We start from the raw sequence: 18928 nt of genomic DNA on the forward strand, positions 1-18928 counted from the left end.
CAGGGTCCTGAGAGACAGGAGAGTCCAGCGAGTCCCCCACTGAGTCCAACGCTGCTGGGATGGACAGGAGATAAGGCTCGCCCCACTGACTCTTCGCTGAGAGGGACAGGGCTCGCCCCATTGCGTCTCTGCTGGGAGGGCCAGCTGAGACAGGGTGCTGAGGGACAGGAGACAGGACTCGCCCCATTGCGTCTCTGCTGGGAGGGCCAGCTGAGACAGGGTGCTGAGGGACAGGAGACAGGGCTCGCCCCATTGTGTCTCCGCTGCAGGAGGGCCAGCTGAGACAGGACTCGCTCCACTGAGCCTGACTCTGCTGAAATTAGGGACAGGTACAGCCTGGCCTCTGAAGGCTATATGCCTTACATACAACAGGCATCAAATGATTTAGAATTTTAGAAAATAAAATAGGACTGATTTAGGCCACGGAAGCAGTTTTGGGTGACCACACCCACCGTGTGGTCTCTATGGAGCCCCACACAGGGGTGCTGGTGGTGAGCCCGCCTTCGCAGAAGGACCGAGCTGCCGTGCTGCACCGGTGGCTGTTAGCCATCAGTGACACGGCCGCGCGCCGCTCTATGAGGCGATGGTGTGCGCCGAACACCGTCCCGCCCGGCGCCGCTAATGCGCGCTGCAGACGACACGGTAGCGGCAGACGATTTTTGTGGCGACATTTTTCACAGGTCAGCACTCACGCGCTCACAGAGGTGTCACCAAAAGGGGACTGGCTGCGCGGGCTGGCGACTTCTGTTCTCCGCGCCGAATGGGGAATGAACACACCCATTCAGCATGCACACTACATATACATAGTGGGCGGCCACTGGTATAGGTGAAGGGCGAACAGTGTTGCGAAGCCTCAACTCCCTGACAGTTATCGAGGAGAAGGGCGGTGTCAGCCTCCATGCTAATCACTCGTGATATAGCTCATGGGACAAGAACCGATAAAACGATAACGTGAAACTTTTTGTACTTTCTTATGAATCAGTTTTACATTGTCTATTAACTTAGGTTTGATTTGTCTATAAACGAGCTTATGACCATTTTTGTGAGGTCACAGCATACAAGCTTCAAGAAACTGGGAAAAGCTATCAATTTTTTAAGAGGCGCAAATCTAATGGAGGTTGAATACAAAACAACAAAAGACAATGAAAGTAGCTCTTCATGGTGGTTCACAGTTGCCTATAAAAATGCATGTTTTTTAAGGCTGATAAGAATGTGTGATAAAATATTTATATTTATCATTTGAGTTCCGCTTATTTCATATTTTGAAGACCAAAAAGTCAAAAGATGCATATATGGACTATCACCTATCAAGCAATGTGCTAAGATTCAAGTAGGTACATTTGAGTCATATGACGTCACTTATGGCTCCATTCGTTTTTTTTCCAATTTCAAAACTTCCCATATAACCCATCCGAGTGTTACCCCTCACCCTGGCAGGGGGGGGGTCGATGCAACCCCCCCTAAGGTTTTTCGAAGATAGCGTAAAAACGGCGGCACGCAGCGCCGCCAAATTTGGCACAGCCTATGGGGCAGCCTTTTTACATATGACCTGAACATTTCAGGTCCGGGTGACCTTAGGTCAGGTCACCAGGTCAGTAAAATCGGTACAAGGTCATGGTCAAATTTCAATTTTCTTTTTGCACCTGTTAAACTCACAGTTTTTGACTGATTTCCTTCAAACTTTCAGGGTGTGCTAAGTTCACCGAGTTGTATAACATATAGTTCGGGTTTTTTGATGTCACTGACCTGAGGTCAGTTAGAGCCGAGGTCATTATGTCGTAATGTTAAGCCTATGGGAAAATACTAAATTCGGAAAATACTGGACATATCCGCTTCGTTCTATCACTTTTGCGCTTTGAAACCACAGTAATTAACAGCAGGTCACTTGATGCTTCTTTGTTTGGTGTACTTATCCATGGGTCAGGTCAAATGAGGTCAACTGAGGTCAAATGATGTTTTTGCCAATAACTTGGCAGATAATGAAGCTAGAGCTTAAAAATGGTGTCATTGTGTTCCTTGTGATCAGCCGAATCGAATGATATGCAATATAATGCAATTTGGTTAGCTTGAACTTAATTAATTAATTTAAGTTTCATTAAAATTTAAGAAAAACTTTAAGTACACTTAAGCAGGTTAAAGGGTATACCATTCGACGCGCCTTGACGTGCTGAGTTCATTGGTGCTTTCCTTTTTGCTCTATTTTAATTAGATCAAAAGTTATAAGCGAAAAACATTTGAACTGTTTTTAGCGAAATTTTTACATTTATACCCCCCAAAACCCCCTAAATATTGACCTAGAGCAACCAAATTTGCAGAGGGGCGAGAACTCCAGGGGACCCACCTACCTACCAAATTTGGTGTTTCTAGGTGCCATAGGAGCCAATCGCGAAGGGGGGTCGCATCGACCCCCCTGCCAGGCCGTGTTATGAAAAATGCCCTGCCAGGCGAGGGTTAAAATAAAAAGTTAGTTAGGCAGCTTTTTTCTTTTGTGTCAATTTTTAAATCCCTTTTTGATTGGCATTGGGACATCAAATTCTATATCTATTATATAGGTAGGCAATCATTTTTGTCACACACCCTGGTCAGCCCCAGTTCTCTCCTACATTTAGCTCCTACATTCTAAACGTGTCCCAGTGCGCCTTAATATTACCTTTCGATAAAATTCGATTGATTGAGAATCATGTTAATTATGATTGAAACTTCAAAACCTAGATGTAAAAGAAGCAAAGGACGAAAAAGCTCGTTTGCTAGAAAATTCAAGCCGTTTGGGCGAATCCTAAGCATTCGATTTTGTACGATTTTTCAGGTAGACTTTATGATACAAAAAGGTCATAACTTTATAAAAAAAAGTTTTGACCCACTTCCACCAGTCTCCCCTATACTCTTTCGTTCTACATTTACGTGTAAACAGCTCATAAAACGTTTTATGTTAAGTCAGTCGCCTTTGTAAGCCCTTCGGGGTACAGCACATGATTTTGATTTTCGTACAGCACTCATGGCAAGCTAAAATTCAACAGACAGAGGGTGACTTCTTTCTCGTATTAATGCTTGGCCTCCCGATGTGCAAAAAAAAATGTTTTGACGTACAAACGTTGGCTCATTGGCTGGTCGGTTCAGGCTGCAACTGATCGCATAAACATACCTATATGTTCACACGAATACGATTTCTGCCTATTTCAACAGAAATTGGATGATGAAAGTGGCTGTCTAACAAGTCTCCAAGGGGTCCCTTCACCTCCGCTTTCAAATGTTCGGGAAAACAAATGGGGGCCCATAATGCTGTTGATACGAGTTGACGGCCAGGACGACGCTGGGAAAAGTCCAATTTTATCTTCTAAAGACTTTTAGGCCCGCTATGTTACATCCAATGCTTTTATGACCTTGATCGGAATGCAGAGCAGTGACCGATTACTGTCAAGCGAAAATTCTACTTTTCCCTCTTCGATTTCAGCCATATAAAACATATTTTAGCGTTCCGTTCTCCTACAGGTACCGAATAGGACAAGGCTTTGTGACAGATCAGCCAAACCTGCTGTTAAATCAAAACAAGTAGCAGCCTTGTAATGCTCAGAGGTCACATATTTTTTATGACATTTGAAATGGGCGCCCAGAGACCCAGAGCGGCGCTCATCAGATATCAGTACCTACGTCTGGCTTTGGTCGGCCGACTGTGCCTGCAGACAACTGGCGCTGTTCACATCGCGTGCACTACCGTCAGTGCGCACATCGCACTTCTGCTGATGTTGCGTGTTATGCTGTGTGTAGGCTTCCGCGGCCGGTCAGCATGCGATTAAATCGTCATCCAACTATACGCTCTGCTGTGGTGGCTCAGCAGATTGTGAGACGCTCTGCTGACACAGAACGGCTCGCATTGTCTACAACTCACTTTTTGTGCAGTCTTATTCAAAGCAGTCGCTTTCGGTCCAATAAGACCATTGCATAAAACAGTAATGCACATCGATGTGCTAAGAGGATGGGGTGGAGACATTGGACTGAGAGGATCACCGACAGCGCGCCGCAGCGGCAGTGCACGTTCCCCCGGCGATACGGGGTGTCCCAGTGGGACAGACCAACCAGTTACATAATCGGCTACCCCTGTGAGGTGTAATGTGCCCGGGATTGAGTTGGCTTCACCATTTCATCTGGATGTCTTGTGGCGACCACCGCCACAGCCCTGACAAGGCAACATAAACAAGGATGGTGATGGCTAGTCTTGGGGAAATATACTTATCTTGCGTTTGTCAGGATTGTCACCTGTGTGGAATCGTGTGGAGTAACAGGACTGAGTTATAGGTATGCCAGAATTGTGGACCGTGTCGGATTGCAGTGCATGCCAGCCACGCTCCCCGCCCGCGGCGCGCACCCAGCGCCCGTATCCCAGCGCCTGTACCCCGGCCGTGCCGCCGCGCCCCGGCGCCCGTACCCCGGCCGGCCGTCTTTGTGCCGACTGGCGCTGGCCGCCGGACGGCTCCCCAACCGCGGCCGCCCCGACCCCGCCCCCTCGCGCCGCCGACCAATGACCGACGCCGCAGCGCAGCGTCACGGCGGCACCCGCCAATCACACCGCGGGGGTGGACCGGATGACGTCACCAAACTTGCCACGCATTGTGCAAAAATGTATAGAAAAAATGAAGATGGAAGACCAGGGCGTTGTGGCAGCGCCGAAGCCCCATTCTGTGATCAGAGGTGGACTCGTTTGGATCGCAGGAGCCCTCTAACTCAGGTGAGCCGGGCGGCGGGCCGTCACCGTCACCTGATACCGGGCCGACACGAGGGTGCCCTGTCGGCGGCCGTGTGTCGCCGTCCCCATCAGTCCCAGCGGGTCCCACTGGAGCGTACCCCAATCAATCACATCGCACCTGCCCGCCTGCTGCCGCCGCGGCTCGGCAAGGTGGGAACTCTGTCCGGCAATCCGCGCTCGCTGCTGCAGGGATAGACTGGCACTGGGGCTGGGATTGGGATTGGGATTGGTACTGGGACTGGGGCTGGGTCTGGGACCACTGATCCCACGCCGAGCAACACTCGCGGGCCCGCGGGCATCAAACTGCCCGCGGGGGGCAGCATCGGCCCTTCGTCGGCTGTGACGGCCCAACCTGACTCAATCACACATTCCCGTGCTCACCGGTCTCTCGACTAGTAAAAACTCCGCCGGCTCTAAATTCGAGCCCTGCGCCCTGTCCGGGTCCATATGGGCCTATCACCCACGGACGGGAACACGGCCTCACAAATGGTAGCCGCTGCCGGTAGCGAACGGAGGCCGGCACGGCAGCCCGCCACTACCGCTGATCGGAATCCTGGGCTGGCATGCATGCATATTGTCACCGAGTGTGTTCCAGCGGTTCTGGGACGTTCCACACCCGATTTGGAGACACCGCGCGGTTGTAACTAGATAAGAGCGGTGTCAGGTTGGCACATCAAACATTTTCCTCACAAATGGAAGGCACCTTCTAAGGACCGTTCCTCTTTGCCAGTTGTAAGTTTTCTTTTGCCATTTTAATCGTTGGTCGTTTCGAGAAAGAGAAGAGTGCTGCCGTCTCCTGCCGTACCTACTGGTATTGTTGTAATCACATCTAAAAGAGGTGTTTATTCAGAAAAATATGTCGATTCATCAACCTCTTGAATCTCAAAATATTTCATATTGTTAGGCCGGCCAAAATATATTTTCACCGCACGCCTATTTCTCTTAGCGGCAAAAGCTGAAAGTTTTGAATCAATTATATCCGTGGCTGAGTAAAAGAGAAATATCAGCGGGTACCGCACATTTTTTCTTTTCGATTACCGAAAATGGACGGGGCACCAGGCCATAACTCATTTTACACCGATTTTTAAATCAATACGGCTATGAAATAATGGAAGAAAATATTGCATCTGACAATGAATTTTAGGAGAACCGTTTGTGCTTCGACCGTTTTCGCTTCGTCTGAGAGTGATAAGGTCAGAGACAGCTCCACTCAGAATAAAAAAAACGTTTATTATTCATTGAACTGTAACGATTTGCTCTCGTATCTTAATTACACACCGGCATTAAAATAGAAGGACGATATAGGTATGGAGCCGACATTTCTTGGTTCTATTTACATTACAGCCCAGAATCTTCATTGCAGGCTTAATAAGAAAAAGGCACTTTTATACAAAAGGCTACCAGCCCTATCACCTATGACCACTGTGACTTTATTGGACCCCATCAAATTCATTAATTCATAATTGCTCATTGACGGTTATGTCGCATCTAAAATAATTCCGCTCATATTTGCTACCGTGTCAGTCTGTTTCCTTCCGTTGTCTAGCTCATTTGGTCCACAAATCACCCGGACAGGACACACAGATCCCGTCCTCCTGTCTCTCACATTACACCCAGTACACCTGTCAGCTGCAGTTCCCAGCTGGTCGCCCCTGTGACCGCGGGCTCGGCACGCGCCGCGCACGGGACCGCCCGGGGCGCTGGGCTGACACGGGACGGGCGCGCGTAACACGGCAGCGGCGGCCGGCGGCGGCCGGCGCTGCAAAAAGGGCCGCAGCCGGCGGCGCGCTGCCGCGCATCAATCACCTGCAGCGGGCCGTGAGCCACCGGCCAGATTAGCCGCCGCATTAGCCGCGCCGCAAACAGCGACAGGTGACGAGTCGCCGCAGCACCTGTCGGCCGCAGTTGCGTGCCGATCGCCGCGCCGGCAGTCGCTCGTGTGATGCCCGAGCTACCGGGCCGGCCGATCGGCCAACAGAGTGTGAAATTGGGAGTGGGCCGTCCGGCCGCGGCCGCCTAATCCACGGTGTCCGGTCGCTCACCTTGGGTGCGGCATTAGCTGACTATCGCCCCTCCCCAGGGTGGATCGCCAGACAAGGTGGCAAGATGCACTCATTTGAGCGTATTAGACGGTATTAGCTAGCGCTGCATGGGGCCTACGGCTCAGAGGACGTAGGCGGCGTATGGGGGATACATGTGTATTGGGCCGCGGTTGTACGGGGTTTGTAAGCACCATTTCCAGCCTGTTTGTAGCTTGACAGCTCGTCCCACCTCAACTCGATCCCGTGCTACCCTCCCGTCCCCATCCCCGCTGAGCCGGCCCGGTAGCTCGGTATGGCACGAGGAGTGAGCGGGGGTGAGCTCAGCCCCACCACATCACATGTTGCTCCAGCTCTCGCCTGGCCCGGCCGATTCCAGCTCCGGATTATGACACCTTTGGCTGGTCATGCAAAGTCACAGAGGAGCGACAATGAATGAGCCATGAGCCATCCTTTTCCTGTCTCGTGCTGTCTGTCTGTTCCCGGAGATATCTCACTCACTGTGGCCTCACCTGTCCCGGTCCCTGTCCTCTAGGACCTCACACGGTCTGGTCCAGTTCCTGTCCTCTCCGATGGCCTTACCTGAGCCTGTTTCAATCCGATATAGTGTCCTGCCGTGTGCCCGCCCCAGCAGATCTGCACGGCAGTTAGACGGTCCGCGGTTTACACAGGGGGACGGGGTAAATGCATGGTGTAGGGTGTGCGGGTGTTCGATCGATTGCATGATAAAGTCATCTGGGGACGTGTGAGCGCGAGAGACGCATCGTCTCGCCTCGCTGACCTAAATGCATGTTCTGGGTGTTTCAGATACACAATGTGTTGCATGCGAAAGTCATCTAAACGGGCGGTAGTAAGTAATGTTTTGTCTTCACATCTCGCTGTCGGCTGCAGCGGGGACGGCGCGCTGGTGCAGGGCGCGGTGGGAGGTGCTGTCGGCCTCTCACCGCCGACTCACCGCCCGCTACTCTCACCGTCTCTCGCCAGGCGCTGGCCTCTTCTCTCGCTGTCTCTCACCACCTGCTGACCTCTGCTCTCACCGTCTCTCGCCAGTCGCTGCAGCCTCTGCCAAACCTGCAGATTAGTCCCTGCCGAGTCCACCAGTCGGTCGGCTGTCTCTCCTGACCGCTACAGAAGCTAGCACTAACAAACCGAAACTTAACCTAACCATAAGTTGGGGATGAGGGTGCCCTCTCAGGTGAAGGGTCTTCAACATATCAACAGATGTTGAATGTTTTAAAAGGTGGTGGAGCACTACTAAAAACTACGTGGAGGTTACGGTCCTCTTCGTAAACACTTCTCTTCTCTTGTTCATCTAAAAGGGAAAGTTAACACCGCTTCTGCCAGACCTTGACTGATGTGGTTGGGTATAATTTTTAATTTTAACAGTTTCCAATATTGAAGCAACAGCACTTTTGCTGATAAAGTGGCAATAAATAACATTTGTCTCTTAACATGGCCTAAAATAAATTACTTTTTATCCCCATGTTAGGAAAACCTTTATAAATTTTCAACGTCCGGGACTAGACGCTTCAGTGCAAAACAATCCAAAGCCGCATCTTTTTGCCATAAACAATATGTTCCAGTACAATAATTCCATTTTTAAAGTTATAAAAAAAAACAATCCACTAATTGATTACTCCTTGGCCTTGTTGCTGTTTGTTATCCCACTTGAAATCAGTTTGTTCTGCAGTTCTGCTCCTAGCATAACATTTTTTTTTTACATCCGGATTCTCGTTTAGTTGTATCGTTGTTTCGGTGCCCACATTGTGTGACGTTGTGCCCCGCCCCGGCCAGGCCTAGCCATGCTGGACACGACCTTTGAGATGGACGACCGATCTCACTACGGCATGGGAAACCGGAACGGCTCGCCGGACCGCTACTTCACCTGCAAGTTCTGCCAGCGACTGTTCAGGTGAGTTAGCGCGGGACCGGACCTGCCGCTGCCGCTCACGGGCCAGAGCAGAACCAACACGAACCCGCGCGCGGCTAATCTCGGATTTCCATTCATGCTGCCGGCCGGCTGACCGGAGTTCCGTGGGCACCGTTAGGGGCAGGAATGAGCATGTTTCGGTGTGTCCCGAGAATGCAGCTACTTGCGGTACTCCGAAGCTTTTCATGGCACGAGCTAAGAAGCTGGCTAGTCACCGCACTGCCGCTTATTTAGAATAACATCCCATTCCATGTCGTTTACGGCTGATACTTATATCTGGCATAACAGTCGAGCATCGCCGTCAGGCCAAACAAACATGCTCAGCGCTGCTGCGTAGCCTGCGCTGACCGGGGACATGGACAGGAGCTAAAACCAGCAGGGCATGAACAATGTTCAAGTTTCCAGTCCACCCCTCGAGTCAACTGCAAAGCATCAACTTTCGATATAGCTACACCACGCGAATCAACAGTGTAAGCCCGTGGGAAATGCGGACTAACGTTTTTAGAGCTGACAGATACATGTATGTTGGACCACTTCTCAGAAACTCAGACAATTTCGTGTTTCAGCAATGTCTTGATACACCGCGGACGGCCACTATCAATTACACCTAAATATTGTGTGTATAACAGCTCCGCTCAGCCTAATAGTTGTGGGATGTTTTTAGCAGCACAAGTGGCAGACATACACGTATGTCTGCCACTAGGAAGTTCTACCAACATTATGGCCGTTCAGCAAGGAAAGTGGAATGCAAAAGTGTGGCACCAAACATTGTTTTCATTCGTGAAGGTGTTGAGCACGGAACAAATATAACGGTCCGTTTTGAGGGCGGTAGCTTTTTGTGTTCTCTACACTTGCTCCTGTCATGTTCACAGTATGTCCCATGTCTATAAACTTTTCGAGGAAGTGGACACCAAGCGTCACCCTGACTTCTAATTCTGATTGTTGTGAGAGTAAAGGGATACCATTTGATAAGCTCCGGAATGAATGGTGATCTATGTTTACTGAACTTTTTATGTTAAAATTGAGACCCAACATACTCAAAAAGAAAGATTTAGCTGAATGAAAATGAACATCTTTTGCGGTTTATACCACGAATTTTTCAGTAAATTTCTGAAATTTCAGCATGCAGTGTTTCGCGTGATTTTCAGGAACGCTGGCGGCCCCAGCAGACGCCGAAGAAGTAAAGGAAGGGGAAGTGGAGTAGGGGGTGGGGGTTGGAGTGAAAGCTGAAACGTGGCCGGGAGGTCGTTTCCTTCCATACACTACCATTGGCATAACTTCAAAATAGGGTCAGAACGGTGTACCATGAGCTTTGACCCCCGTGAGCATCCTTCCCTGCACCCGCCAAAGCGAGGCCTGTTTTCATCACCCTCATTTTTCCAACAGCACCGCTGCACCGGTGCTCACGGCCCGCTATCCGCTCGCCCCGTTGTGCCGTGGCGGACCTGCGCAGAGCGACTATTGACAAAGGTGTCCCGTTTCAGGAAAGCCTACAATCTGATGATTCACGAGAGGTCTCACGACACAGCCAAATACAGTGCCGACATCTACAAACTGCGCAACGAGCTCTCGTCGTGTAACCGGCGCGACCTCAGGTGAGCCTGCCCGGCGCGGCCGGCGCGGCGGCCCCCTCTTCTGTAGTAGATCACTCTGAAGGGCGACTGGCCTGGCATGGAGGCATGACTCGGAACTAGCTCGGTAGGCGCATGGTTTTTTGACTTTCCCGGTGTTCTCGCTCGCACCACTTGGTTCGGCTGTGTTGGTGTCTTCTTAGGCTGGCGCTGTTTCCCGAAAACGTGCTGCGAACTGGATGGACGCCTTTAATCTGTTGTGCATGCTGGAAACGCCCCACAAACATCCGTTTAGGATATTTTTAACAACGAGTGATAACGATAAGACCCAAAAGGATCCCGGAATTACGCATTAGATGTTCGAGGTAAATTGTTAAAAGAAAAAGCTTGTTGTACGTCAAAACATCATCATCGGTTTTAGCGGTATGAAGTTCTATAGAAACTGAAAACAAATCGACCTTAGCCTGTTTGGAGATCTGATTTCTTAATGGAGTTTCCACGCAAGAAAAGCGTGTCCATCCGGCCGACTCCCTTGAAGCGTGAAACCGCGATGATTTGAATATGCTCCGGCGGCTGTTCCAAGTCGTGCCGTTCGAATTGGTCCGGGTCCATTTCGTGTGAGCGCTCACTGCAGGGGGGCGGAGTGTGAACTATCGCCGGGATAGCGTGCGACCCGCCGAGAGCCCGGCGACTCGTGAGCCCGCATCCGGCACCGGTGGTCACGCGTCAACAAAAGAAACAAATTACCAGCCACTCTGTTAACGACTTCATCATGATATGTAATTGAGACGAAAACAGCCGAGTCATTCGGCAGTCATCTGTTACCGGGCGACAAGTTCCTCACGAGACATTGTTATTAACGATGTAGCAAAATTGATTACCGAAAATAAACGCATTCATTGTATTACAAATCTGTGCGGATTTCGCCTTAGCACAAGATTGATAATGAGTCGGTTATTCACTGAGCGCGGCGTGACTGCAGCGGCCGCGCTGGGCAGAGGCGCCTGCCTCACTGCAGCCGCGTCAATGGCCGGGCGGCGCGTTCAAAGGCGGGCCGTGCTGCAGAGACGGGCCGGGTCGCGCCGGGCGCTCCGCCGAGCCCCGGCAGACATCCTGTCCGGCTCCGCGACCCTGCCGTGACCTCTGACCGGCCGCTCCCCCGAGAGGTGCGCTGCCGGCTGCCAGCGACCAGCCTGCACACTGAGGTGCCGGTACTGGCTAGCCTCCCTCCGATGGCCGTTACTGCAGTGGTCGTCATCGGCAAGGAAAGGCGTCCGTCCATGACAAGAGAGATCTCCTCTCCTCTCCCTGTCCGCATACATACCTCCGTTTTCGGCTGTCCCAGAGCAGGCCGGCCGGTGGGCCTCTGTCGGCCCACACATGAGCCGGCCGGCCTGGTATCCGACGGCCCGCCCTCCCAGCGACCCTCTCCTCGGCCCGCGCCCTTTGTCGCCGGCCGGTGACATCTCTCTTTCTCTCTGACTCTCGGTCGCTGACCAATGGAGACAAACTGCCGCGCCACCCACGGCGCCGGTGCGCCGCCATCCGCCGCCGCGGCGCCGCGTCACGGACGGCCCACGTGCGGGGCGCGCGGCGCGCCGGCAGCGGCCGTAACTCAGCACTCGGGCATTGTTGGCCACGAGCTGGCCGGCCGGCCCACCCGCGCGCGCCGAGCGGCTTTACAGCGGCCGGCCGCCGCGCTGTGGGCCAATGCGGCCTGATGGACGGCCGTGCCGCGAGCGGCGCCGGCCCGCCACGAGACTAATTGGGGCGGCGGGACGGAGGTGTCACACCCATGGACGGGGCCCGTGTCCGCTGACAAAGGGAGTGTCACCCACGGGGCGGCGCCCGGCCCTCCCGACAGGGACACCCTGTCTGGACCAGACGGAGGGGCGTCACCGTTCCCAATCGACCCCGGACCACCTCCAAAGATACCAGACAACTGATAAAAGGCGCGAGGGGAAACACGTCAATGGTGACTTCATCCAACCAGCGTTCGCTATTGCACGTCGAGGGAAACAGCACCTGGCATGACTCTCAGTAGCGTAGTGTTCGGTTGCCCAATGCCTCTCGGTGTATCGTTCACTGACTCAATACGTTAACCCTTTACAGAAGGTGACTTCACCAATGCATGCATGCATCTACATATCTTCAAGCTATATAGTAAGTGCTATTTTATATTTCTCTTTTTAATCAGTAAGGTATGCAATTGCAGTACATGCCTGATAAATGCATACGTATGGGTCGAAGGGATCTTAGGGATTTTTTTCTATTTCCAAGTCGTAGAACATAAGTTTCTTGTAGGTAGATAGCTGTTCCGTGCACGTCTTCAACCGCAAAGATAGTCACTGGTGCGTAAGTAATAAACTGTACGTAATTTGATCTGACATCATTTTCGTCCTTGTTGCTTATGTTGTGATTTCTAAAGAATATACCTAAGCTCCGTGTTGACTTTTATCCAAGCACTCAGTTGTCAGAACGGGCTCTACTTAATAATAATATTAAAATTTATTTCTCAGCTGATCATCAGCGGTACATCTCTTTTATTAACGTAAATATTTCCTACGTTGCAGTGGATTGACATTTATTACGGAGCGAGCGAATCTCTATGGCGAAACGAGCGGAGTCTTTCCTTAGATTAACGGAAATTTCTGAGTATTGAGCGGCCGGCCGGCCGGCCGGCCGTGGCCACGCTTTTGCGAGGCTTATATCTCAGCAACCACTTGACCGATTTACATGCGGTAATTTTTGTAGGGTAGCTTCATTCCTTCTACCAAGTATTGGACTGTTCCCGATGCATGTGGGTGACCCCTTATGCACGTGCCACGTGCAAAACGAAGAGGTGTCAGTTTTGTAATTGTTGCAATATCTCGGTAACTACTTGGCCGATTGCGCTGAAAGTTAGCATGTAGATAGGCATCCACTAGGCACTGTATATCCATGTGCCAGAGTTGGGGTGCTGCTGCACGTGCGCACGTGCAGAGGTCGTTTCCAGATCTTGAGAACGGCTGGACCGATGACGCTCAAATTTGGTACACGGTTAGGGACCAGTTAGTAGGGTGCCGTGGACAAGTCAGTTGGGACCCATTTTGCACGTGCGCACGTGCAGGGTGCCGCTTCCAGATCTCGAGAACGGCTGGGCCGATTGTGCTCAAATTTGGCACATCGCTAGAAACCGGTTAGTAGGGTGCCGTGCACAAGTCAGTTGGACGTACCCCCTCGAAATTTCGCACGTGCAAGGCTCACCCTCTCGCTCGCTCCGTTACTCGCCCCAAAAGGCGTTATACTGTTGCATTTACCTAATACCAATAGCGTAATGCTATGTTTTCTAGAATGCCGATAAAACCAGGCTATTACGTAGCCTATAGAAATTGGTATTCAGAGGATTTGCTAAGAATTTAGAATTCCGCCAGAGCTTCGCTCGTAACGCTTGCAAGCACTGCGGCTAGTAAAACAAGCATAATTTTTCAATTATTTTGATCCGATGTAAACTAGCTAAAACAATTGATGTGTAGATGCTTCTGGTATACTTGAACTGCACCAAAACCAATGTCTGGTCATTTCTGGGAAGGTGTGCGCCGCAGCCGCTGAGACCGATTAAATCATGTGGCGATGGAATTAAAGTCGCCCCGATTGGCGCCTGCCGTCCAGTTCTTCCGTCTCCGTGCATGCGGCTCGCCAGCACACACTTTTCAGCGGGGCCGTGTAAACACTGCGAACGGCAGGTGTTTTCAGCTCTGACACTATCAACAGCATCGCTACAGATGGCCATTTAATATTTTTGAACGTCACTCACGGCATCCATCCCTGGGAGCGATGGAATACGCCGATAACACAGTCAAGGCAAACTGTCATGGTATTAGCATCAACTTTAATGATGTTATGATTAATATCAGGCAAATTTGAATCTAGCAACATACTATATCTTAAACAAAAATATGGCGTATCATAACAAGCTACATCCATGTATAAAGCTATCTGTCGTTCAAAGGAGACTACGAGCAGCCGCTGGTTTTTGTTTGTCAGAAGACCATGGTGCTGCGAAATGCCTCTCCCGCTTCTGACTGGGGTGGGCCGTCCGTTCCAGACTTCTGCTGGCCAGGGCCGTCCAGGAGGAGAGCTTCCAGGCCGTCAAGCTCAAGGTGTGATGTTCGAGCCCGAGAGAGCGCTGCTACCGACCGGGTCTGTGCCGTCTCGAGCCGCGGGACTGGGACCTTCCCGTCCCAGCCGCGGGACCGAGACTGTCCGTCACGAGCCGCGGGACCGGGTGCTTGTCCCGGGCCGGGGCGGCACCGGGACTGCGCCGTCTCGAGCCGCCGGGGCCGGGATCATCTGTCCTGTCCAGGAACGCCGAGTCATCCGTTCAGACCGTCGCGACTGTCGCCTCTCCGTCGGTTCTATTCCCCGCCACGGCTGTCTGGCCGGTCCTGCTGTCCAGCGCGCCTGCCTGGAAGCTGTCTGCTGTCCAGCGCGGCTGTCCGGCCGGCTGTCTGCTGTCCAGCGCCTCCCCGCTGCTGGCCGGTCGTGCTATCCGGCCAGGCCAGGCTGTCCAGCCATGCATAGCTGTCCGGTTTATCCCAGCTGTCCAGCCACGTTGAGCTAATTATATAGCCATGCTGTCCAGCCAAGATAAGTTGCTCAAATAGGTCACTGTATCCGGGTGTTCCATACCGTCCAAGCAGACCGTGCCATTTAACTGTGTCTTCCAGCTTATTTATTTTCAACTACATACTAAGTGTGCTGTGAAGTCAACGCTTTGTACCCAGTCCGTTCAAGTAGTTAGCGACGGACTGGTGTCGGATTGAGTCATGTTTGGTAGGCAATGGCGGACTGTTCGGTGAAGCGTTTTCAGTTAGGCGGATCTAAATTTGGAGCTGCTGTAATTAGGACTAATTTAGGGGGCGAAATTCGCTGCGCGGGCTGCAGCGCTCGGGCTGGCGACCGCTGTCCGTGTCGGTGTAATGTGCAGCCGGCGCGCGCCCCGTCCCTCCCGACTGTGATCTTGTGCTAGTTGTCGTGTGAGCTGAGAGCAGGGGCTCGGATGTGCTGTGCCAGGCGGTGAGAGCATGTTGAAATGCTTACGGAGTCGGAGCACTGAGGCGCCAGTCTCCGTCTTTTGCACCCTGTGTTGCCTGTGTATAAGTTAACGTTTGTGCGCTTAGGTTTAGAATAAGTGTATTTATTTGCCGCCCAACATTTTCAGCTTTGAGTGAGTTTCAGGTTTGAATGGTTTTCTCATTTGTGTTATTTGCATGACAAGCCTGCATAGATAGATTCCACGACACCACTGTGAGGTGTCTCTAAGTGCCAATTGTCGATCCTCCAGCTAGATAGCACAGGTTTCAGGTTGACTGCTAGCAGCAAATTAATTATGGGTGTTACGACTATCACACGCATTCACATTCGTATGTCGACGAAATATATTAATTTATAGTAGTTTTGTGTTTTTCGGTCACCAGACACGCCAGCAAATTATGTCCAGCACAAAGCGACAGTGATTTTAATATGATGGGTTAAGTTCGCATCCACAGCAAACACAATGAAATATGCTTGTTACCATTTCATTTTAAACACAATTATGCTTTAATCAGATTTTTTTTAATTCCCTTCTTGAATATATACTGTTCTAATGTTACGAACATTTACGATGAACGGCCTTCGTCTCACTGCGCATGGTATGCATTCTTTTTCGACAAGATTGAGGATAGCTCAAAGGCTAATAATAGCAGCCGCTCGGAAATCAAAGCACAGCTCCATCCTTTTGAATGGTGTCTGCGTAGTGCGTATCCACCCAGGGTGGTACCGAATAACAAGTTTGTTTCTCTTGTCTATCGCCGCTAAACTGAGTGGAGAAATTAGACAGTAATGAGCCAAATCTTAGAAGTGAAACCTTGCTTGTCTGGATTCTATATGATAACTTAGTCATCAATGGCATAGTCTTCGAGTTATTCTCGGTTTTGTCGAAATAAATACCTACCAGTCTACCACACAGTGAGACGAGCCCTAGACATACGTCACGTGTACATCCACGCATCCATGTCAAACACGAATAACGTATTGCTTTGATAGTGCTAGCGTGCTAGCCCACGTCTCATCGCGTCTAGTCATATAAATAGCACTTTCAGCAGCGTTCTAAAAACAGCTACATCTATTTAAAAGATCAGCTGGTGCCATCCAGCTTGATTTCACAAATGCCTAAATGTAAAATTAGGTACCTGTCAGGAGCACTCGCGAAATCTATACTTTTCGCGCAGTGAGAGATTCTGAGAAGACCAAATAGTAAAGAGGCTCTGCAGTAAATAAATTGGACCTGAATGCGTTTGAAGAACGTGCTCATGCAAAGACTTAAATCAAAACGGCACCGCTACATTCCACAAAGCCAATGTCCACCTCCTAAAAACGCGAAGCATGTGGAGAGCCGGGGCTGGTCGCCGGCAGGTGGGATCAGACCGGCAGTCGTTGCGTCGGTAGCAGTGTTCCATTACGTCGGTAGCAGGGCTCCATCACGTCAGCAGGTGACGTTGTGCCACGTCAGTGACGTGACGCGCTAAATATAACGCAGGCATCGGAAGTTTTGAACTACGTGGCTGCCCCATCACAGGAATCGGCCGCTGCCCGTCGTGCTGTGGGCCGACGTTTTCATGCGACATCAGCCGGCACGCAAGGACAGGCCTTTGCCGAAAGGTGACTGGCCGTCCGTGTGATGTGTTCCCCAATGACAGTGCAAAAACGGAATGCTGCTTTTTAACTCCCCCTATTAGCTTGGCTACTTTGCTCAACAACGCTGTAGATAAAACTCTGCCTAAATTTGAGTCAGCCACGAATAATCGATGGATATCTGCGTTTCTTTTGTACGCTAGCATGGACATAATTAGCTGAGGTGTCCTTTTATATGCGACTGCCGCCCTTATCAATGCCAGACATCATAGGTGTGCGGAAAACCAGCCCCTTACCGGAACGTAAGAAAACACAATGGGTTGCACTTTCTTCGGGTAGGCAACAATGAAACAGCAAAGGAAATGTGCTGCAAGTGAAATGAGTAGAGTAGGTACGCAGTATGAAATGAAGTCATTTCGTAACTATTTAGTTTATTTGTTAAAAAGACCCTTCATCTTGCAATATCTAGGCCTGCATGGTGATGACCAAAAGATCAGAGTGATACCACAAGCATACATGGGAGCCCCTGCATGGGAGCATCAAATTACAATTATCTTTGGATTCTACTTTGGGTATCTGTTCTTGTGCAGAGGTGTCAATCAAATACCGCCTTTTTAAAATACCGATACCAAGCCGATAGCAATTTGGTTTGTAGCATTTTACAGGCATTTTATCCATTATGTTTTTGGTATCATGATGGTAAAAGTATTTTTGATCCTCACTCATGCAGATGCATTAGATACTTAACCCTTTTACTAGTGGGCTTTTTTAGACTACGTTAACTGGTGGGGGGGGGGGGGGGGGAGGGGGCGATTCGGCCCCCTTGATATCTCGAAAACTAAATGTCCGATCTTAATGGGACAAACGCCATTCGAATTTCCATCGCTCTCAACGTGAACTTTCAGATTCGCTATAAAAAGTCAAAAAAGTTCAAAATTGGGGGTCCTGGAAGCAATGTTTTTCGAAAAATAGCGTTTTAAATCTCATCACTAAAAATGCTATAACTTTTTTATTTTTGACCGATTTTAATAAAACTTCAGGGGACCCTTCTTCATGAACTAGTCTGTCATATATATTCCGGCATTTTGGATGTTTCAAAAATCATATGCGGATTTAGGTAGCCTAACTTGGGATGATCTTTTGAGTTTTTGTCATGGTATGTCATGTGTCTTATGACATAATATGCCATATATCATGTAAAATGTGCAGCGTGAGCACAAAATACACGTTTTCGTTAAGCATAGGCGGATTCAGGCATGCTAAGACGGGGGGCAGTACATACATTGAGATTACCCCTCTTTCTCAGGTACCTGGGTCCGCCTATTCCAATATTTTCATTGTAGAATGACGTCACATAGTCTTTAGGTGCATACATATGACGGGGGGTGCCACTGATCACCATTACAAACCTAAGTAAGTCGCTGCTAAGCGGCAAATGTCGGAACAGTCAAAGCTAGGCCAAACCTACCCCCGAGAAACTCGTCCTGGAGACGCCTCAGCGCAAGCTAGAAACTAAAAAATTCGACACAATGTGCCCAATGAATGGCAAGGAAAAGTCACCAAATTTCAAGTCCCTATCCAAAGTGGTTTTCCGTCGAAAGCAAAAAAAAAAACTACAGGTGGGGGCCGATTTGGCCCCCCCCCCCCCACCAGTAATAGGGTTAAAGGGACCCTCCCACATTCAAAAAAGTTAATGAATTGGCATGAAAATGATGTCGCTCGGTTCAGAAAGAGCGAAAACGAATATCTACCTAATTTCATCGAAAAATAAAACCGGTTTTCAAGATATTAGACTTCTACCTTTGTTTACTTTTTGGGATCTTCGCGTTCCTAGCGACTTTATTTGAAAGTGCGGCACTTGTTGCGCGCAAAGTAGCTATATACCACCGCGTGCTACTAAACGTTTTAGTAAAATATTTAAAATCGTTAGATTTGCCCTGACGTCACACATTCAGAGGGGGCCCCTCTGAATCCAAGTGCTGCAATCTGA

General features: G+C 50.2%; 1 protein-coding gene across 3 annotated transcripts; it reads left to right on the plus strand.

Annotated features, from left to right (window-relative positions):
* The first annotated feature begins 4434 nt into the window (after positions 1-4434).
* On the plus strand, positions 4435-15717 carry LOC122365291 (protein drumstick-like). Of its 3 annotated transcripts, XR_006253716.1 has the most exons (6): positions 4651-4723; positions 7588-7630; positions 8575-8692; positions 10195-10305; positions 12394-12444; positions 14369-15717. XR_006253716.1 is itself a non-coding variant. In XM_043336398.1 (5 exons), exons 3-5 carry the CDS (start codon positions 8583-8585, stop codon positions 14427-14429), a joined length of 282 nt encoding a protein of 93 aa, XP_043192333.1. In that variant the 5' UTR covers positions 4665-4723; positions 7588-7630; positions 8575-8582; the 3' UTR covers positions 14430-15717. The 3 variants fall into 3 exon arrangements, 2 of the variants coding, with proteins under 2 accessions (XP_043192334.1, XP_043192333.1); XM_043336398.1 differs by lacking the exon at positions 12394-12444 and having other exon boundaries at positions 4665-4723; XM_043336399.1 differs by lacking the exons at positions 7588-7630; positions 12394-12444 and having other exon boundaries at positions 4435-4723.
* Positions 15718-18928: the final 3211 nt, after the last annotated feature.

Source organism: Amphibalanus amphitrite, unplaced genomic scaffold, assembly GCF_019059575.1.
Source record: "Amphibalanus amphitrite isolate SeventyFive unplaced genomic scaffold, NRLGWU_Aamphi_draft 000728F_arrow, whole genome shotgun sequence".
Taxonomy (NCBI): domain Eukaryota; kingdom Metazoa; phylum Arthropoda; class Thecostraca; order Balanomorpha; family Balanidae; genus Amphibalanus; species Amphibalanus amphitrite.